We start from the raw sequence: 23,010 nt of genomic DNA on the forward strand, positions 1-23,010 counted from the left end.
CCTCTCTCTACCAAACCCTTACAAACAGCCCAGGACAAATCATAGTTCTTCATTAGATGACAGCACCTTAAACAACTAAACAAAGCCACAACATTCTAAACTAAACAAAATCACTCCATATCCTCCCCATAACACAAACCCATTTCCACACACCCCTACCACTCCCCACTCCACACAGCAAGCTGCTGATCCTTATCAGAAAATAATATGACACTTTATTTACCATTGAAAATTTAATCTACAATAAAGAATACCCTTCAACCTTACCCTATTTTGTCCATATCACAGCCCCACTCCCACAACTATTTGAGATTTATCACACCACAATGGCTCCAAGAATACCTGAATAACAATAAAACACACCACATCCACCAAAACCCACCCAGTACCTACCCCACCACCTGATTTTCCCTGTACTTTATCATACAAGCCCACTGTTGGAAATGGCCTCTTCTGCAGGCTCATGCTCAGGCTTGTTGCCTTCCTCCTCTTCGTTTTCTGACCGTGTTTGTGTTGACATTAGGATTCTGGGAACTTTACCACTGCTAACCAGTGCTAAAGTGCATGTGCTCACCGTGTAAAGCATGACAACATTGGTGTGTGCAAATTTGGCATATCTAATTTACTTGAAAGTTCCTATTAAAATGACTCTTATGTGCCCAGGGCCTGTAAATTAAATGCTACAAGTAGGCCTCCAGCATTGATTGTGCCATCCCCTACTGTAGCCCTACAGTAGCCTTTCAAACGTGTCTCAGGCCTGTCACTGCAGAACCTGTGGGTGCAGTTTTAAACTGCCATTATGAGCTGGCAAGGGGGCCCACTTCCCAGGCCCAAGCCTTCTTTTTTATTACATGTATGTCACCCCTAAGGTAGGCCAAGTTAGCCCCAAGGGAAGGATGCAATTTATTTAAATAGTTGGATATGTACTTTTAAGTTCAACATGTTGAGGAGGTGGAAAACTCTTAAATTAGATTTTCATTATTGCAAGGTCTATCTCTCCCATAGGATAACATTGGGATTACCTCAAAACATCTTCTCTTTTAAGTGTAATTTCCAATTGGGAAAATACAGAAACATGGAGTTTGGTGTCTCTGGACTCACAATTTCAAATCACAACTGATGATGAAGTTGGATTTTAAATTGTAAGTCTGAAAATACCCCTTTTAGAAAGTTGGCATTTTTATTTTTACTTTCACCATTCTGTACCTTTGTCTGTCTGAGAATACACATCTGGGATGGATGACAGCTGGGCTTTGTGCATTCCCTCTAGACAAACCCATACAATGGGATCTTAAGTGTGTGACTTAATGGGCCTTATTGGGCCATTAACTGGCTTGAAGAGTGGGCAGAGCTTAGCGCTGCCTCACTTACACCTGAATAGGGCTGTGCTTCTTCCCACACAAAGGGCTGCATAACCCACTGGAGAGTGTTTGGAGACAGGGAAGGAAGGGCAGAGACCTTGTCATCTTCGAAGGCCTCTCTGAAGTATCCTCCACTTCAAAGGTACATTTAGGTATTGGACCCCAAACCCCAGCAAATCAGAACTCTTCTGGAACCAAGGACATTCTGGCTGAAAGAAGGACTGCTGTGCTACAAGGAGGGGCTGCCACTCTGCTTACTGCACTACTGCTTGCTGTGTGCAGCACTGTAGGAGGAACTGCCACGTTGCTACTTGCTCTACCGTGCTGGTCTGCTGCCTGCTGCTTCTTACCTGGAGTAAGAAGCACTAGACCTGTTCTCTACTTCCTTGAACTCACATTGTCCAAGGGCCAACTGATTGCCTGTTGTCTGAGTGACACAAAAGATTTCCAACCAACCTGCTCCTGCAAGCAGACTCTGCCACCTGTGACTCTGCCCTTCCAGGTGGTACCATCTCAGTCCTGGACCCTTGGAAATGTACCTAAGGTGCTCTGTCCTTTGTGGTCCTCACCGAAACCACGATAAAGTCTTGCAAACCAAAGCTGCACAGACCACGCACCAGGAGTTAAGTTACTGTATTCAGCAAGTCTAAGTGGGTCCCTATATCCAACCTGCGCTCTGTTGCATGTCGGTCAGAGCTCTTGACTTTGTCCCAGTCCAGCGCAACCAGATAACCACAGTTGGCGCTTTGCGCTTTTATGCAATATTTTTAGCTAAATCTTTAAAATGCATATCTCATAATCAACTCATTGGATTTTTGTCATTTTAGTCTTGACTGACTGCTCTGTGCCAATCTACCAGAGGGTGACCATGGCTTAATTTAGGGTGTGTATCTGACCCTGATTAGGATTGTGGTCCCTTCCTTGACAGGATGCATACCTCTGCCTACTAGAGATCCAATTTCTAACACCCACAAAGGCCATACATAACAATGCTATGAGAATATAGCACAACATTTTCAGTAACTACGTATAATAATTAATCAAACCAGATGATACTGAGCTATTTTACTCAACTATATAATCACACCGTGCTATAGAGCTTCACAGTAATATCATAACCCTCCTCAACTCATTACCTTTCCTTTTCCCAAGTCTAATTTACAATATCAAAATGTCCCAGCAACATCTCAGAACCCACCGTCATGTACACCCTCATTACAAAGCTGAGATCATCAAACACCCACTAACACCACTCTCAAATGACTACTGAGTAAATTAAATTCCAAACTGCTCTGCATACCCCCTTTAAAAAAATATGATCCAATTCTGACTCAAGCATCATAACACTCTCAACCATCAAGCTGGCTGATAGCCTACACTGCAGCATATAGTTTAAATCAACACCAGAGGGCAGACCCTCACATTCAATTTGAATGTTTACTTAGTTAGAACTTGTTATTCTTTTGTAATAAACTGTCTACAAAACACATTTGAATTTCCCTGTTTGCTGCCCATCCACTCTATAGAGTTTGATAGCTCATGCGTATGCATGGTGCATGTTAAAGGAATTGTTCCTGTTGTTCAGCACACTTTTTCAATTCCAGCACAAATTCAATTGGCACTAAAAGGGCACAGTGAAAGCTCATGTAGTGGTCTCAATCTACCTGGTGTCTGATGTGCATACATGGCCACATCCGTGATGCAAGTATGCTCCGCCTGTAGTAGAAACGAGTGCCAGCATCCTTGAGAAAATATTGGGCATCAACACTTTTTGTTTAAATTAAGCACAATGTTTGGCATTAGTACTGTGCTGGAGTCCACATTACCTTCCAACACGAGAAGAAAAATGTTTGTTCTTATTTTGACATTACACCCTAGTAAAGGATAGCACTTCTGTGTGAGTGACCACATTTGCCCACTATGAAAATCGAGATTGCCATACCATTGTCCATATAACCCTCCAACATGTAAAAAGCCAGTCAATGGGAATGTTGTTGCTGCCATTTTTTAGGTCGAGCCTAAGTAGTGCTTGCACTACTGCTTAGCGTCCTGCTGTATATGCTTTGTGGGTTTAACTCTACCCATCGCTTGCCCGTTGTTTTTTATTTGTCTTTGTCAGTGTCCTTTAGAAATCCTTGCTTCCTAATGGGCAATCATTTCTCTATGTGCCTCTTTTTTTTGTTTTTGTTTCCATTTCCCTCCCGTGGAGCGTCGACTAAGTACCGTATCTTTATGCTTTAGATGTTTATGTCTTCCTTTGGAGACTACATTTTTTCTTGCCTGCTCGTGTTTCACTGTAGGTGCGTGTTCTCTCCTCTGACAGCCAGCACAGAGCATCAATCTTTTCAGCCCCTGGCTTCTGATTTGGAGGGCACGCTGCTTTCTAGTTTCTCAGCACGGCACTCGCTTCATGGACGCTGCACTTCTGGGTTCAGCCGCTTCGTGTTTCAGGCAACTGCCTTGTTATGCTGCGCAACTTTGTTTTTTCAGCACGGCGCCCGCTTCACGGATGACGTGCTTCATTCAATTGGGAGTCTCCTGTCAGCTTCGGGAATGTTTACATTTATGCCAAAATTCCGAACAAAGAGCATTTCACATAGCGATCAGTGTGGCGCTCGCTTGAGGGCCGCCGCTCTTCATCACAAAGCAACAGTGCGACGAAAGAGCACTTTACACAGGGGTCAGCATTGTGCCCGCTTCAGGGCCACCTTATTTCATCACACAGTGACAGCACTTCATCTTGAAATCTTTTCTGGTCCCTGCGGGTTGGGCTTTCGAGTCATCCCCACAAAGGGTGGAACAGACAAGCTGACAAATATAAAACCTCGACCAGGTTGCCTAAAATGGCTTCCGCCTTCTGCTGGGACAGGGAAAGCCATTGCCATATTTAAAATGGAAAGGGTACCCATTTGTTTTACACACAAATGGATATGGTATGTGAAATAGAAGGAAATTAATGTGACTTTTATTTTTTATGCCAGAAAGTGAATCACTTCTTTTAAAACTGTGTAAAATTAGATGTTCACAACATTTGTTGATTATTGACTTTAAAATAGCCATATGAACATATTGACGTAATCTGCAATTTTTTAATGAGTTACAAACAATTAAATCTCAAGTGTTTTTTATGTGGAAAAAAAATATGTTTTGCAGATGCAACTCATAACCATAAAGATGGAAAGGCCTCTCTTTCGAGATTGTAGTCTTGTTAACGTTAGCCTGAAAGCACCATTTCACTGGCCTTAGTATTTAGTCTTTCTTTTTGTTCTATTTTTGCACGAGCACAGTAACACTCCATGTGCGCGTTCCCTGGGCATGTTGTCCTTTGCTTAGGGTGACCAGACGTCCCAGATTTCCCCGGCCAATCCCGTTTTTTAGAGGACTGCCCCGGTGCCCTGACGCTTCTCTTAATTTTAAACAAATATCCTGGTTTTTGAGACAAAGGTCAAATTATTACATAAATGTCCCGGTTTTTGGGACAAAGGTCAGATTATCTAGGGAAGCATACATTCAATGTGTGCTCTCCTTTAACAGACGCCTACAGAGTATGCAATAATTAAAGTATTTTATCTGTTACTATGAGGCAACACAGTCCCCTGTCTGCTCCCAGCAGAGAGACTGAGTTGGGGAGGCAGAGAGAGGTGGGCGGGGGCGGGTTGGGGATGCAAGGTGGGAGGTCAGAGGTCAAGCCATAGCTATTTTTATATGTATAGTCTTGTAAATGTGTGTGTGTGTATATATATATATATATATATATATATATATATATATATATATATATATATATATATATATATATGCACACATTCACAAAGCTATGCAAAGAAATGGGAAAAGCCAGATATAAGAGTGAGTGTAAGTCATTAGTCCTTCTTTTATGTCTGACCTGTCCCGGTTGTTGTTCCTCAAAATCTGGTCACCCTACCTTTGGTGCATGCTGTATCTGCTCAAAAGCTGTCTATACTGGTGCAGTTTTTCTTTGACTGCACCCTTTCCGTTGGTGTTTTCTGTGTGCAGTTTTGCAATCTCACACAGAAAGCCACATCAACAAACATCTGGGGGCAGAGTGGAAATACTTCAGAGAGCTCCCAAAGGGCGAAGGAATGGGAACCAACCAGATACCAAGCCTGGGAGAGCCAATAAGTGTCCACAGCTGCATGTTTTCTGTCAGCTCTTTGTCAACACGTTCCAAGGTGGAGAGACTTGTTTTTTTTTTTAAGTTGTTGCTCTTGGGTAGAAAATGTGTGAAAATTCATTAATTGTGTTACTCTTAAAAGATGGAAAGAAGTCCGTTCACAACTTACAGTCAAGTACCTCTAGCCGTACAAGCGCTATACGTGAGTACTGTCAGGAACTCATGTTTCTGGTTCTGCTCTCCCACCTCTGAGATGAAGGAAAGACTGCAGCGGATGTGAACGATAAGTGGATAACCACCAAATACCCGCAGAATCCTTTTCTCCTATGAAATTACTGTTTCATAATGGGAAACTCTCCATTGAAAGTTTAATGCGGGCATTATACTGGATGTGTACTATATCATAAGCAAAAATACACTATGCCATTACACCGAAGCCAACCACATGCATAGGCAGCACTGTCTATGTGTGTCTGAAAATCAAGTCTACCATGGCAGCTGACATGCACCTTCGAGAGCCGCGTGCTACTGTGACGTGCTGCAAAAGCTGCTACATATTTGATCTCCCTTTTTTTGTTGTTGCGCTCTCCAGACTCTCTCCATTTCTCAGCAGCAGGCAGTGAAAATGTCAAAGCAGTGCAGCGTGTGGGCTGGTACTGCTCATTTTGGTAGCCTGGCTTTAATCATGCAGATGCCATTTGCCAGCTTGTGTGATAAAGTGAGGGAGCGCTTGGGAGAAAATAAAAAAAAGGTTTGTGGCTCAGCCTTTGGCCTTCTTTGGTGGTACATTCTGCACACATACTATCGCTTGAACCTCAGTACAATTGGCTGAGGGAAGCACAAGTGCTCTCTATTAAAGTCTTATGGAAATATGAAATGAGCTCATATGGTCCTGGGTTTCTCTCTCAACCCACATTCCTATCTCAGGAGCCATGTTAAGCATGCATGAGTAGTTATTCTAGGAAACAACATTCAAAGTTATGTCACTAACCTACTATATACTTCCACTACACAACTTCACCCCACACAATTCCACGCCACACAATTCCACAACAAACAATTCCAATCCAACACATCTCTCCGTTCAACTTCCAACAACTCTATAAACTCTTCCCCATATACCCACTGCCCCTCTCATCTCTCCCTCACACTGTCACCATCCCCTCTCATATCCCAATCCCACTGCTCACCGTCAGCCCTCCCTCACACTCCCTATCTCCTCTATACTGCCTTCTTACACGTACCAAGCACACTTTCTTTCCTGTGCCTTTTCAAGGTTTCTGTCCCTCAAACCCATGCTCTCCTCCTACTATTCTTAGGTTATTTTCCCCGTACACAGGACCTCCCTCTTTATGTGTCTGGGGCCGGCTCTCCCCTTATTTCTCTCTTTCTCACACACTCCTTCTGCGACTTTGTCTCGAGTTCATTCACCGCTTCCTGCACAAATTACTTATCCCTTTCCATCATCTTTTCTGTCTATTCTGTGCAGCTCTCACCCCTAGCTATTCATCCATGCCACATAATTCCACTACACAAATATACTGCACACCACACAATTCCTCCCCACACAATTCTACAACTAACACTTCCAATACAACCCACATAATTCAACTCTACGCCACATCCATCCATTATACTTCTAACCAAAACACTGTCATTTACAATGCCAATATCTCTAACTATTGCAAATGTGTGACCTATTGCACTGCAAATGCTTTTCTTTTCATACCTCCCTGTCAGCTAACCTGTGGCCAATACTGCTGGCGTTCAAGCCATTTCTAGCCGAAAAAAGAGGGGAGTATCCTGTAACCCTTACCTAGGATACCAACCAAACAGTAATCACAAAAAATATACCAGCAGGGAAGGGACAAATTCAGTAATTATTGCAAAAAAACAATAATAACTCTTGGTTTCAAAGGGGTAAAACTATTTCCCTTATTTATTTCATTTACTAATACGCAACAGCAACAGAGTCAAAGGCAAACTGCCTATCTATAACTTAATGACACTCAAGTGAACCTATATACACTTATATATACACATTTACATTAGTACCAAACATGTGGGACAAACAATACATACATTGTCTAGAAACATGTGCCCTACTCCAACACTTTATAAGAAAGTCACATAAAACATTAAACATAGTGATCAATAAACATATGGTGACCAGGGGTCTCGCACCCAGCTGTATACTGCCTTGAATTTTTTAGAAGGTAGTAAGTAGTGCTATAAACCAATTTATTGGGAAACAATTCATTATTTGCCCAGACTCCTTGGCCCCATGAACAATATGTCGACGCGTTTCGGCCTAACAGCTCAAGGCCTCATCAGGACTGTCGGAGAACGCTGGCAACACTTTGTGTCTGTCGAGAAAGTTTCCGCACTAAATTACCCAGTTGCCGAGTGTCATTATTTCCGGCACTCGTTTCGAATACCGACCTCTGTCTGGTAATTACGCCAGGCTCTATACTTCTAATCTAATACCGGTCCGCAATAGTCAGCGGAACCATTGTCATTGGACGCTGTACGGACGCTGCTTTTACTCAAACATGAGCCGCGACTTTTTGTGATTACTGTTCAAGCCATTTCTGGCAACATGATGAGCTCTTTTTTGCTTTGGTCTAGTCTTTTATTAAACGAGTAAAAGAGGCACATAGAGGTAATCTGCAGCTGACTTAAGGACATGCACTATAAAAGAAGCAGAACGATTTCACGATTAGCTTTTCCTTCCACATCCTTTGCAGAGAATTTAGTTGTGAAATATGACTGCATCGTTTATAGTGCAGGCGTTATGCAGATGTGCGCTGTGAAATGAAGCAACATTTCCATTCCTTATGTACACTTTGCAGCAAGTGCATACCCCCTTCAGAGGTGAGAGTGCATATCAAAAACATTCTATGAGTGTACAGAAGCTACAGAACTGAAAGTGCCGCCTCTTCAGTAGGTGTCCTGGGACTGGTATCTTCGGCAGAATCAAATCAGTTTTCTGCAAAACCCAAAGAAACAGAGGGTCTTTGGGAACAGCGCTTTAGCAACCAGCAAAGGCCTCTTTCTTACGACCCATCCTTCCTGGGGTATATCCAAATCTTTCAGTTGGTAAATAAATCCTCAATAATGGATAACATGCGGAATATTGCCAACAGCAACAGGATAGGGAAACAGGCCATTAGCCTTCTTTTCCGTCTGGTGCAGGCAAGAACGGCACAGGCAAGCCTGGTTGGGAGCACACATTTTTTTATTAAGGAGTTTTAGAAAGCACCACATGCCACCGTGGCCACTTCACAGCTATGGGAGAAAACATACAAAGTAAAAAAGAAAGGAACAAGGCTGAGGAAGTCGAGAGTACAGCTGAACATGTGAACTGGCCCTGGATGAAGCATTCTTCAGCCACACCCCTAAATTAGGTACATTCCTACACAAAACATTACAAAAAACTAAGCAAAAATAAAGCATCTTCGATATAGGTGGGGATAAAGCGAAGAGGCACGTGGGATGATCAACAATACCTACACTTTTCATCCCCCTCTCTACTTTACAAAAGGGACAATTCAGTTTTATGTATCATGAACAAGGCACGGGGTAGACAACGGAGCTGTGTATCTGGTTTGGAATGAAGCTGAAACATGCATGAGCATATGCATATGCACTAACTCGGTAACTGTATGAGTTAGTGCATGAGCTGCAGACTGAACAGTGTGGAAACACTCAGTGTGGTTGCTCTCTGTTTTCCAGTGGCAGCTGATGACCTTTACAAAAAGTGTGGCGTAATCCTTGGCTCGAATTCCAATGAGCTGCTTCTTGAAGGGTTCTCTCACACTTTGTTGCACTAAGGGCCTCATTTACAAAGATTTAGCATAGAGCAATGCCACAAGTCTTTATGCTATTCTGCCCTACACCAAATCAAAAGGGCAGGAATGCACTGCCAGCACTCAGCCAGCACCAGGGCACAGTCTAGCGCCAACACAGACACCCTTGCTCCATGGTTCAAGGGTGTCTGCATTGTTGGCAGGATTGTTTTTGTACAGGAAGTGACAGCTTCCTGCACAAAAACAATCCATGGAGGCATTTCCTTGTTCCATGTGTGCAGTAGAATGCAGCACACATGGAAAGAGGGAAAAACAAGGAGAAATTAAAACTTTTCTCCTTGTTAAGCCCGCTCTGGGGAGGTATAATATTTTGGCGCTGCCCCAGGTTTACCTGACTTTGTAAATCTGGGAGAGCATTAAAATCCATGGGTGCTGCATAGGAACACCCACCGCAACACCCATGGAATGCCTCCTTGACACAGAGAAATACAACACAGAGATTTGTGCTGCTTTACATCATTTCTATAAGGCCATGCAAAGTCATGCAGGGTGGCTTTGCATTGCGTCTTAGATATGATTGAAAGGCATGTGCCACCGCCGCGTCTAAAAAAGTGATGCTCTGGCAGCACAGGCCTCTTGTAAATAACGCCCTAAGTTTACTGTCTCACTCTGACTCAATCATTCTCACTCAGTCTCACTATTTCATGCAGTCTCACACATTCTAGTCTGATTCACCCTGTCTCAGTCCGACTCATTCTTATTCATTCTGAATTGCTCAGTCTTACAGTGTCTCACTCACAGTCACACTCGGTTACACTCACTGTAATTCCCCCTCACTTACATTCATTCTCACAGTACTCGTACTTAGTGTCACTCGTTCACAATGACTCTGACTTACTTCTTCACTGACTCTTTCCCACTTTAACTCACACGCATTGTCACATAGACATGTTCTCAGTGCTGGAATTTCACCAGCTCTCAACATTATCTCTGATGGCTGGCACAGGCACCTTTATGCACTCATGCAATGTCACTAGCTGCCTCAGTTTGATATTGGACCCGAAGCGGGCTTGCATTTTATTTTTATTATACCATGAATATTCACTCTTGATCCATTAAAAATGGACCACGAACAAGGAGAGTGTAGTACAGCTGTTGAGTCCATTAAAGGGAACCGCCACTGGTCCAGGACATCTATCCATCAAACCTACCCATCCACTCAATAATCCATCCTTTCACTTATCCACCCCCCTTTCATCCATCCATGCATCCATGCATTCAATCATCCATTTATTCAATCATCCATCCTTTCTCTCATCCATCCACCCTTCCGCTCCATCTATCCATCTTTTCACTCTATTCATCCATTCCATCATCCTCCCTTTGGCTCATCCATCTATCCACGCTTTCACTCAGCCATCCATCCTTTCATCCATCCATCCATCCACTTATACATCCAACCATTTATCCTTTCACTCAGCGATCCACCCATTCACTCACTGAACTATCTATTCATCCATCCATCAATTCACCCTTTCACTCATTCATCCATCTACCTGCCTTTCCCTCATCCATCCATTGTTTCACTCAACTATCTTTACATACATCCTTTCACTCATTCATCCCGCGTGCGCTGACATCATCAGATGGTGCCGGTGGTGCTGGAAGCCATTTGCTTCCAGCAGGGGATCAAGAAGGAAGTGAGTTTTACCTCCTGGGAGAGTGAGGGGGGGGGTTTAAAAAGGGCACAGGGAAAGGAAAGAGGATTTATTTTCCCTCTGTGTCTCTTTGAAATGTATTACTGTTGCACAGTGACGCATGGTGTCATGATCGTACAGCAGTAATACCAGGATTTTGTGTGTGTGGGCATTCATTTTGACCATTTCTGCCCCCATCGGGGCAGATTGGCCCATTTATATTAGACCCATCTGCCCCCAGGAGGGGCAGAAACCACTAGGGATTATTGCATAGCACATTTTCTTTATGGGCCACCCCTTGGGCAATGGTCGCTCCCCCAGGGGGGTAAATTACTTTTGGCCATTTCTGCCATCCTTGGGGGCTGATGGGCCTATTTATGTGAGGCCTATCTGCCCCCAAGAGGGACAGAAACCACAAGGCACCAGGGATTATGTTTTGTGTGTGTTTTTTTTTGTTTGGGGGAGCGGTCCCTTAGGCAAGTGTCTCTCACTAGGTCAAAGGTTTTGATTCCTTTGCTGTGACTCATTGTGGTTGTGGCAGTGGCAGACCTGCAGTCAGTGTAGTTGCATGTGTTTGGCAAGAAAAACTTTTTGGGGACTATTTACTCCAAATGAGTATTGTTGCCATGCATGAATGTGTTTTTTTTGTACATGTACTAATGTCAGGATACTTAGCTTATGTTTCATTGTGTGTGAAATTGCTCTTACATTGTGCACGATGATATTTGTGTTGTCTTATGTGTAATTGTCCTTTTCCTTTTTAGTAGGATATCATTGGTGCTTGCTGTGTCTGTGCAGAATAGGTGTTGGTGAGTGTAGCTGTCTCAGGCAAGTCAGTGGTATTGGTTTTGAGTATATAGGTTTTTGTGATAAAGTCACACTTTGTTTATTGCTAATTTTACACAGTGTTAGTTGTTGTTGGTGTATTTGTCAAGTTACTTTTATTAGGAAGGATCACGGCTAGCCGCAGGATGATTGCTCAGCAGGTTATTGGTATGCTTTTTGAGTCTTCTTCTGACATGATTATGACCCGGACTCTGCATCTGAGGAGAAAGTGCAAGATTCTGACAGTGAATTTTCTGTCCAATATGAATCATCTGATGAGGAAGCAACACTCAGGGGCATATTTCTACTCTATTTGCACCGAATTTGCGTCAACAAGTTTGACACACAATCGGCGCAAACAGTGCACCATATTTAAACTTTGACTACCGAGCCCGCGAATGCCAAAATCCCGCCGTGTGCTTCATTTTCTGGATGCGGGAAACCAGCTTGCGTTAATGACATGCAAGGTAGGCGGTCCTGTCCCAAAAATGACTTGAACACCAATGCGCCTTATTTATGCTACCGTGTAAAAATGACGCACGGCCGGGAGGCGGAGGCGGAAAATGACGCACAACCCGATTTGCGTAAAAAAATAACGCCTGGGTCGTTAAAATGGGGCAAACACACCTGTATTTAATAAAAACACACAGAAGCAACAGCAGAGCTCCAAAAGGAAGACATGGAGGTGCTTTTCATCCAGCATGCATGCAGATGCAGAGCACAGAACCAACAACAGCAGCTTCCACAACACTAGCAGGGACCCCAAAGGCAACGCAGAAGGCAGGAGAGGGTATTCCGCACCAGGACAACCCTTATGGGATTCCGCAAACAAGACATCATTCAGAGGTACAGGCTGAACTTGCAAGCCATTCAGCAGCTGCTGCGCAACATTGAGCCACAGTTGCCACCCAGCTTGCAGACACCCCGCACCATTCCACCAGAACCTAATCTGCTAGCTGTACTGCACATGTTGGCAAGTGGCTCCTTTCAAACCACTGGCACCCTGTTTGCTGGAATCTCACAGCCATCATTCTCCACCTTCCTACCCAAGGTACTGGATGCCATCATCTCACTCACACCCCGCCACATCTGAGGTTGTGACACCGCTAGGCATGTTTGATATCTTCACCCAATGGGAGACACACCTAGGGACAAATGACCGTTCCAAAGAACAATCTGATGCCACTCCACAGACACAAGGGAAAAATGTAAAACAACACAATGACAAACACATGGCCCCAACAGGCAGTACATCTGGGAAGATTAAACTTTCAATATCACATCAATAACGCTCAATCCAACACCCTTCAATTCAATACGTACTGTGTAAGGGGTGTGTAATGTTTTTTGCTGCAGGTCAAACACCATGACACACATAGCATGATGATGACTACAATGAAGATCACGTGCAATCATTGAGGCCGTCCCAATATCTCACATCACTCCTGCTCTCACATTGCCCACTACCAAGAAGCAAGTGGACTGTGCGAAGAACACATCTTGATGGGACAATATTGAAAGTGCACATTCCTACACATACACATTGCGACAAATTAACACACAAACACAACAGATGTACTGCCATACAGACCTTCTGAAACTCGAAATGACAACCTCACAACCAAGTTAGCCATCGGAACCTGAACATGTTCAGTAGTATAGGAACACGTAACAACCTGAGTCGACTTGGCAAGGGCAGAGAAATTGGTCTGCAGTGAACTTGTCACACATGTGAAACTAGTGTATAGTCAATTGTTAACACGTCAGTGCTTACAACATACGGAAATGTTTTGCACATTGTCACCTTACAAAATCTAAGGGTTTCACTGATGGTTAAATTAATCTATTGTATGGGATGTCCAGGGTACATAGATGCAACTGTGTTACCACCACTGTCGAATTGATTCTGTGTATGGAACTATCATCTAACCCCCAGTTAAGACACAGGGACACCTGTATCACAAGTCACAATGCAAGGGAGTACACACTGTACTGCAACTCTCCAAAAATACTGCTGACAACTGGTCAACAGCCAAACACCCGTTCAGATAAGTAAACAACCAAATGCTGATGGTACATCCTAGAAGCCTAGGAATCGACACAATAACACAAACACCAATGAGTCACAGACAACACAAGAGAATTACTGCCTTGCAAGGTGATATTTATGGGGCAATCTACACCAACATGTTCTCACTCATTTTCTCTTTCAGCTGATCAGGGGTATGGGATCCAGCCATGGATTATGACCCCATTTGCCAACACAAGCACTGCATCAGAGCGTGCCTATTTTGAGGCACATAGGAGGACACGCACCATAGTCGAGAGGACCTTTGGCATCCTGAAGTCAAGATTCAGGTGCCTCAACATCACAGGAGGCAGCCTCCTATACTCACCAGAAATGGTGTGCAAAATAATTTTGACCTGTGCCATCCTGCACAATATATGTGTAAGAAGGAACATTCCCATATATGAACCCGACCCACAAATGCCTGAAGAGGAGGAAGACGAGGATGATGGCCATCAACATGAGGGGGACCATCCAAACACAGCTGCAGGATTGCGTCGGAGACAACATATTGCCCAAAATTTCTTTTAACCCTACTCACCCATCACCACTGTCTTACCATATGTAAATAAACACCTATACTAATCACCATATCATGGTCTGGATAATCATTTTTGCATAACATTATCTCTAACTATCAGCTTCAGAGTGTAGACTCATGGAGCATTGCTGAAATTAGGGCACAGAACATTGCTAAACTAGTTAGATGCGTATGAATGTACAGCCACATTCACTCACACTGTAAATGACATATGTGGAATGCTAGTGAAACATACAGGGCCATATTTCTACTTTGTTAGCACCGCAATTGTGACCTGTTTTGAAGCAAGAGCGGTGCAAACTTACAAAATACACTTGTATTTAGTAAGTTTGCGCCGCCTTTGTGTCAAACAGCATCACAAATGTGGGGCAAAATATGTTTAGATATGGGCCACAGTTGCCTGCGAGGTGCAGAAAGTTCCGACACATTACTGTCATTTTTTGACGCAACAGCTAGACTAACTTTATAAACACAACAGGAGCCTGAAAATTAGTGCAGCCTTCACGTCAATTGATGATGGCAATGTGGCGCGAACATATGTTTCATGTGTGGTCGGTGAGTGTGTCAGGAAACAGATCATGGAAATCCCGAAATTGTTCAGAAATATTGTGTCCCTCCATTGTTTTCAGATACATGTCTGAACTGGATTTGGACACATACGTAACAAGTTATAGCTGTGCTCAGCTAATATCTTAGACTGATATTTGGAGTTTGAAGTGCCACATTTCAATTAGGGACGGCTGGCAAAAGGTATGCACATGGGTTCATATCTCTATGGTTGGTGCAACTCACCATAGCTGAGGCACATCAAATGAAGATACAAATTGAGGGCTAAAAACTGGCCCTGGCCCTCTGTACATTGTACCTGTGTGTCTAAAATTGGTCTTAGTCCCAATGTCTGGGTGACTAGTATTGCAGTCCTCACGGAAAGTGGCTTTGGATGTCTCTCATGGATACACATGATGAGAGGAATACACACCATGATTTTGTTTGCTCACTAATGAAGGAGCATGTTTGCCACCACATGATAGTTAGGGTCACTGCATGTGTGCAGATATGTGTGTATCACTCACTGAAGTCCCCGGGTCTGTACATGTTTGCAGTGGTATATAGGATGCAGTATCATCATGTCTGAGAGGCTTTACTTTCTGAGTTCATATTACACATAGTATTTGTATTTTGAATTGTTATACAGTGCACACACATTGAGCACATTTCTCCCTTCGATGCCTTACAGGTGGACTGGCACCCTACACTATTGGGGACGTGGCTCGATTTGCGGACCCAGACATCTCCAGTAAGTGTTGCTATTTCTGTTATGTGTTGTGTTTGCTGATGATGTGTGATTGACTCCTGTGTGTTGGACACATAGCAAGGTGTGATGTGCTGGTCAGTCATTTGTTTTGTTCCATGAGTGGAATATCATTTTATCACCATCTTTGAGTTGGCCAATCCTTATCGTATTGTCATATTTTGGGATTCTAGGTCAATCCTGTAGGCACGGCAATGTGAATGGGGATGAGTCATTTGGATAAAACTTTAATCTGAAAAAGTAGCAGTGGACCATATTAGTGAATTAGTTAGCCAGTCAGACCCTGATTCTCCCAGAATAGGGATGCCAAAGTCTTACCAACAGACTTCAGCTTCCCTATTCACTAATGAACATGTTTGACTGTATGTTAAACTTCCTAGCAGCATGTAGCTCCACATGTAGTGCTAAGAGTATGAGGCACTTGAGTACAATAGCCAAGGTGTGCATGCAGCTCATGGCCAGAGGTGTTCTTGCATCTATCTGTTTGTTGTAAGTCATGGCTTACTGGTAGTAAATGATGTGGACAAAGGTCTGCATTTCCAAAGATAAGTGTTGATGGGATTGTCCAAGGTTTGGGTGTATCCTATTTGGAGTTCCTCCTTTCCTGTGGTGTGCTGGCCAAACCCATGTCCAGCTTTTCAAAGCTTCCTGGGTGTCCTTGTTGTTAGAAATTATTAGTTGATTGTCCACCCCCACCAGACACAGGTGTAGGGTTGTGAATAGTGTACCTAGGACTGATGATACAAGTTTGGTACACAGACATGTAAATCAGTAAATCACTTGTCCAAACCTAGGATACCCACTCATGATTAGCACATGCTTTCTATACTGGCAAGTCCATTTACAACTCGCAGATCTTATGGCCCTAGATTGTCATCCAGTACATAGAAATGTGTTGGCCTGGCAGTGGTGGAGGATATGAAGCATGATTTTTACCTGACAACTGGCAGAACTATGATGCCAAAATCATTCCAGTTGTTACCCATCTTGTAGGGTTTGGAAGTGCTATTTGATGATAGGACATTTGTAGGCTGGCTTGCCATGTACTTCCTCAGGGACTATCAGTGTTCTGTATGATGATATGGGCTGTTACAGATACATTAGATGTAATGTCTGAATTACTTCTTGAGCCATTTCACACAATGCAGTACCTAATGTTTGGTTTTCTATTTGTCTTAACAACTGCAAATATGACTCCCATCCAGATTCGGGAGTTTTAACACTGGGCAATGAGATACCACCACATTCTTGATGTTGAGTCTGGGTACCGCAACATGGCAAGAAGATACCGCCATGAAAGAGCCTCTGGAGCGTGGAGGGCATTCGCACAAGGGGGCCCTTCCGTGTCTACCACAGCCACCACCACCAGCACCACCACTACCACCCAAGTGGCACCAACAGCAGCTGGGACCTTTGCGGGACCATCAACTGCAACAGCTCCAGGAGCAGTCACAGCACCACCTGCCCCACAGCCTACAGACATTGCACCGACAAGGGCCCTTACTTCCTCGGCTGGCACCCAGACCAGCCCTGCTGCAGCCATAGACCCTGCAGCTTTTGCAGAGATGCAAAGGAACTTGGGCCGTGTCCTACGAAAGATGACCAGACTGCAGCAGGAGGTGGCACAGGTCAACCGGCGGGTGCATGCCATTAAAAAGGCCCTGAGGAGGGCCAACCTGTAGTCATCAACGCAGACATGATTCCCACCCCTCCCTCCTCTTTCCTGGGTCTTAAACTTTGTGGGTTTAGGGGGCTTAGAGTTAGGTTAGTTTAGGCTGTTAGTTTAGTTAGTAGTAGTGGTTGGGGGTGGGGGTTTCAGAATATTTCTACAGTTTTTTATTATGTGTGTGGGTGGGTGGCTGGGGGGCAATGTTGGGGTTTTGGTGTTCTTAAAAAAAATACAAAAATACAAAAATACAAAAGAAAATTTACAAAAAAATATATATTTGTTTAATATAGGATAGTATGTGTTTAGGTTAGTTTCTGTTGTCCTCCATGTGTCCCGTCTTAGAAAGGGGGTGAGGGGTTGATGTTTAGATCGTTTCGTTAAATGTGATAAGTAAGTTTAGCTTAGGTTAGTTAGGGACAGTTGTGGGTAATGTGTTGTTAGAGTAGATTACGTTAGGTAAGGTGTTTCCCCTAGTTTTAACTTCTGTTTTTACTGTTTAATAAATATCTAGGTAACCCTTTACAGTATGTGTCAAATGCTTGTAGATCAGGGCATTGCCATGTGTGAACAGTGTCTCTTTTGTATTAGCTTTTGTGTCCCATGCTGCAAACATATCCCAACTGAGCTGTTACATTGGCAGCTACCCCAAAGCTACTTAGCAAAGATTCAGCCATTCACTGCACCCACCATTCACAATTACTATGGATCCCAAAGTGTGGTTATTTTGTGATGTATGTTTTCAATGTCACATACTGTGCTACCAGATTTGGTATTGGGGACACTGTGTTAAGTCTGCCTGCAGTCTGATGTCCAAGCAAATCCTTATAAGGTGAGTGGTAGTATGCTCTCTTGTAGTGTAGTAACAGCAACAATTAAAGGCAGTATTTTCTGGCTTAGACATCCCTTGAGGAAGCGTTATTCTGTCCCACACAGCATTATACTGTATTGTTTCTATTTCCCTCAGAATTAACCCTCAGGAAGGGCAGATGATAGTACAATCCAGGCCACTGTGCATAGTTATCAGCCCACATTATTTCAAAACAGTTGTCTTGACAATCTATAATCACTGACAGGAGGCAAACATCACTGATCTACTGCATGGTTGATGTGTCACATTACACAGAGACAAAGTGGTTGTGTAAGTGCTATTTATTTTAAAATGCTGTAGCGCTATATGTACATTGTCCATGATTGTGAGTCCATTATTGTGACATCTTCCATTGTGATCCTACACAAGTGCAAAAGTACATGTCATTGGACATGCTGGGGTGAAGTGTCAGACAGTGCAGAGGGACAGGATTTGCCAATGAGTTAGTGAGAGACAATCACAGGGCAGGCTGACAAGCTAAACAGTGGGTTTCAGAACAGGGCTTGAGTACAGTTGTTGCAAGACTGGCATGTTACAAAGCACAGGACTTTGGTAATAGGTGGCCATGTGGCAGGGACTAGTGCTACCGGGTACTCTTACGTGTGAAGGTGATCTGTTCCACGTCTTCATCTTCTGTTGTGTGTGTAGTCTCCTCTGCCCTTTGTGGTGGTGGTTGTGAAGGGGCAATACACACCTCAGTGTTTGAAGACGTGGAGTCAGACATCCCAGTAGCTGCTAACTGTGGAGGTCTTAAGGGCATTACTGCAGCAAGGAGGATCAGCTGGTTCTTAAGAATAGCAGCCACATCACAGTGGTAGGCAGCCAAGTCGGCCCTGAGGGGTTCAATGTTGCAGTTGTGCAGGCGTTGACAGGATTGCTGTTGTAGGTGTTGGGCCAACTGTATTACGGCTGTGCTGATTTCTTTCAACCTTTTTTCTACTTCCTGCAAGATAGTTGTTCGCCCTTGCATAGCTGCTGCCTGTTCTTCAGTTGACATCATGCACAAACGCACCCCCTCCAGGCTGGCTGCCATATTTTCCATCCCCACCCGCACCTCCTTGGCCAGCTCCTGCTGTACTCCAACTACAGTTAGCTAAAAGCTGGTGCCAGTGTTGTCAGAGTCCTCAGCTGTGTTGGAGCTGGTAGGTCGTACAATTGGTGTTGTGGGTGGGTCCTCTGTGATGGCTGCTAGTTCTGTATTCCTCCTTGTGACTGAAGGTGGGGTCTGGAGGGTTCCAAGGACGTCTTGGAGGGTTCTGCTGGCTGATGTTTGTCAGCTCTCCATCCATGTCATCAGGGTAGTCCTGGATAGGCATATCCGCAGGGGATCCATCGTCCTGTGCAATGAAATATGGTACAATTAGTGTGTCTGTGTTGTGGGCTTTGTAATGTGACATGCCTGCCTTCCGATTATTTTCACATTGTGATCTTGGTTCCTGTTCATTGTTCCTGTCGTTCCGATTGGCTTTCTCCCAGGCCTATGCCCCACCTGCATGTCACAAGTATTGTGGTCAGTTTGTGGGCTTGTCAGCATTATATCCTCTAGGTGTTGGTTCTGGCCAAATTGTGAATTGCCACCTTCTTGTCCTACTCAACCCTCTGTCTACTTCCATTATCATGGTGAGGCCTTTCACTTGCTGTGGGTGCTCTGATGGCACTAGCACCACACTTAACAATCTGGACCTGCCCCAGTCTCTGATCTTTCACATCCACCTATATGTAGTTGAGATGTAGCATATACTATGTATAGCATTGTTATGGCATGATATGGATGTCAGCATTGGTAATGTGTACTGCTGATTTTGGGGGATGTGTGGTACATTGGATTGCACTGATAGTCATAGCAGTGTCCTATTTCCTCCTCTGACTGTGCAGGTGCATTTCTGTGACCAGTTACATGTGTCCTCCCCCTCAATGCTGTTGTCTGCACAGTATGACATTTGGGATGTTGCATGGTGTTCATTGGAGCTATAGTTACCCAGCACAGGGTGGACCCTGACATATGCAGCATGGGTATGACATTAGTGCTGTGTACCTCCTAATGTTAATGACAATGGGTGAAGTTTGTGGCAACTTTTGGCAATCACATTTGACAGGATTGGAACATTTGTCTTGATTTCAGGGGATTGATAACGTTGTCATCCTTAACCCTCTAATTTGGGTGTTTTAGATCCATGGGGACGTTACTGCCATTAGCTACTTGACCTGCACACACAGCAGAGGTGGTAGTGGCAACTGTTGTCAGTGTTACATTCCACTTGCAGGTATGGCCAGAGGTTGTTAATTGGGCCCTAGTTAATGTAGGGAGTATACTGACTGACGTGTGACGGCTGCCAGTTTTACGTTGTACCCTGCCCTCCTAGACTGGCTTTACCTTTGCAACATCCTTGGCATGACAGCATACCCCCATGCAAAGGTTGTTGGTGTTGTGTAGTGGTGTGCCCCAGGTTTCCTCAGTGCGGGCCATGCCCCCGTGCCGTGCCCCTTTACCCATTCCACTCCCTGAATATCCTGACTTACATGCATTGTATAGTAGGTATGTCTACCCTCCCGGTTGCAGTTAACATTAGTGCATTTTTATTCCCCATGCGACTTACCCTGCATCTGTGTTGTCTCCTGGTAGTCTGCGCTGTCCTGTCCTTGAATCCCTGTGACAATCTCCTCAGGGATGAAGGCTGCGACCATCTCCTCCATGTGGTCCAGGGCCTCCTGTGGTGCTGGACTCCCACCTCCAGTCTGCAGTGCTGCCTTCTTGTTCCTGGCCATCTTTTCCTTGGTCTTGCGCTTGCAGTCATGCCAGCGTTTCATGCACTCGTTGACTGTTCTGCGTACTTCTGCCACACTGTTGATCTTGTCAACAATTTGTTGCCATATTGCCTCTCTCCTACTGATTGGCAACTTTGAGGTGACAAACAGTTGGTGCTGGTGTTCAGTCACCTCTTTCACCAGAATTTCCTGCTCCTCTGCACTGAAGTGACACTTTCTTTTCTTCTTTTCCCTGTCCTGGGTCTTGTGTGGGTCCTCCTGGCTGGTTCCTGGTCTGTTGTCATCTTCCTGGGGTCTGTCCAAGCATCTGGGATCCATCTTGGCTCTCCACTGCACAATTTGCTGTGTTTGCTGTGATTTTTGACGCAATTGCTTAAAAAAATGCTGCATATCCAGTTTGTGGTGTCGTAACCCGCTCACAGTCATTTCCGCCGCGTTAACGTAGTTTTCCTTTACGACGTGACGCAGTGGTGTGTGTAAAAAAAAAGACTCACACCTGTGGTTTGCGCTGCCGTGCGTCAAAGTATAAATTTGACACCCGCACGGCGCAAAGAAATGGCGTTAGCCGGCGGTAATATTTTTGATGCAAAACTGCATTGGCGCAGTTTTGCATCAAAAAGTATAAATATGGGCCTCAGTGTGGATGAAGTGCCTGTTTTAGAGGAGGACTCTGATGTGCCAATAGTGCAGCAGCCTGAGGCTGAAAGGCTTCCCATTGGAAGACCTGAACTCTAGGTTGCCTCAAACATGGAGCAGTTGGCGTTGCCTTCCTTTACTGGCCTCCCAGGGTGTAGAGTGAATATGGACAATTTCTTTCAGTTGTTTATGGGTGATGCATTGTTGAACAGATTAATTTGTAAGCTGAACATATTTGAGGGACAACAGTGCCAAACATAGGCCACACTATAGAGCTACCCGGTGGACTCCCACAAATCTGGACGAGTTAAAAAAGTTCTTGGGTTTCACTTTTTGATGGGGCTGATAAGGAAGCTGTCAGTGTCTTAATATTGGTCTACTAGTCCCTTGATGGCAAAGGCTATATTTCCTGCAACCATGAGTCGTAATTGGTATTTGCTTCTTCTTTAGATGCTTCATTTTGTTGATAATACTTTAGCGTTGCCACAAGATCACGCTGATTGTGACTGTCTTTTTAAGATTCGGCCTGTCCTTGATCACTTTGTAGATTGGTTTTCAGAGTTCTATGTTTCAGGGAGAGAAATAGCTGTGGACGAGACTTTGGTCCTGTTCAAGGGACGTTTGATTTTTAGACAGCACATTCCCACCAAACGGGTATGTTATGGAATTGTTATGGAATTAAGATATATAAGCTGTCTGAGAGTAGTACAGGATATGTCTATATGTTTATAATTTTCAGATCTACACTGGTTCGGATTTCAGTAGTGACCCCCCTGGTTGTCCGTCCATTTAGTTAGTGAGAACATTGTGTGGGAACTTGGTAGATGACTATTTAACAAAGGTAACCATTTGTACCTAGATAACTTCTAAACTGGTGTGCAATTGTTCAGGGAATTGTTCAAAGTGGACACTGTTGCGTGTGGCACAATTTGCTCTAACTTTAACAGCTATCCAAGGAAGCTTGTATGTAAAAAGCTTGAGAGGAGACAGTGCAGTGCCATGCTGAGTGAGCTATCATTTTAATCAGAAGACTGACAGGAATGCTAGGTGGAAGGACATTTGTGCCAGAGATTCTACACAGAAAAGTGAGGAAAATATGATTTTTTTACTAAATTTAAGTTTTGATGGGGATTCTGGGTAAGAAAACCTTGGGGAGCCATGCAAGCCACACCTCCCTGGACTCCACCAGGTGCATAGTTTTCAAAAATGTCTGGGTGTGGTAGGTTTTCCTAGATGACAGCTGCTCCTGGGACCAAAAACACAGGTGTCCCCCTTGCAAAAACAGGTAGTTTTGTAATAGATAATTTTGGGTTTGTCGACAAT

General features: G+C 44.1%; 1 protein-coding gene across 1 annotated transcript; it reads right to left on the reverse strand.

Annotated features, from left to right (window-relative positions):
• Positions 1–18,587: 18,587 nt before the first annotated feature.
• On the reverse strand, positions 18,588–22,413 carry LOC138267400 (myb-related transcription factor, partner of profilin-like). The gene is made up of 2 exons (XM_069216307.1): positions 20,883–22,413; positions 18,588–19,622 (listed from the first exon to the last, which is right to left on the reverse strand). The coding sequence occupies exons 1-2, from the start codon at positions 21,475–21,477 to the stop codon at positions 19,579–19,581; spliced, it is 639 nt and encodes a 212-aa protein (XP_069072408.1). The 5' UTR covers positions 21,478–22,413; the 3' UTR covers positions 18,588–19,578.
• Between the last annotated feature and the right edge of the window lie 597 nt (positions 22,414–23,010).

Source organism: Pleurodeles waltl, chromosome 12 (assembly GCF_031143425.1).
Source record: "Pleurodeles waltl isolate 20211129_DDA chromosome 12, aPleWal1.hap1.20221129, whole genome shotgun sequence".
Lineage (NCBI taxonomy): Eukaryota > Metazoa > Chordata > Amphibia > Caudata > Salamandridae > Pleurodeles > Pleurodeles waltl.

What these genes read in the sequence shown, in the direction of transcription:
- LOC138267400 (XM_069216307.1), bottom strand. Translation starts at nt 21,477, where the DNA reads ATGACTGTGAGCGGGTTACGACACCACAAACTGGATATGCAGCATTTT. An exon ending in GGAGACAACACAGATGCAGG is followed by an intron (nt 19,623 to 20,882) that starts GTAAGTCGCATG and finishes TTCATTGCACAG; the next exon opens with GACGATGGATCCCCTGCGGA.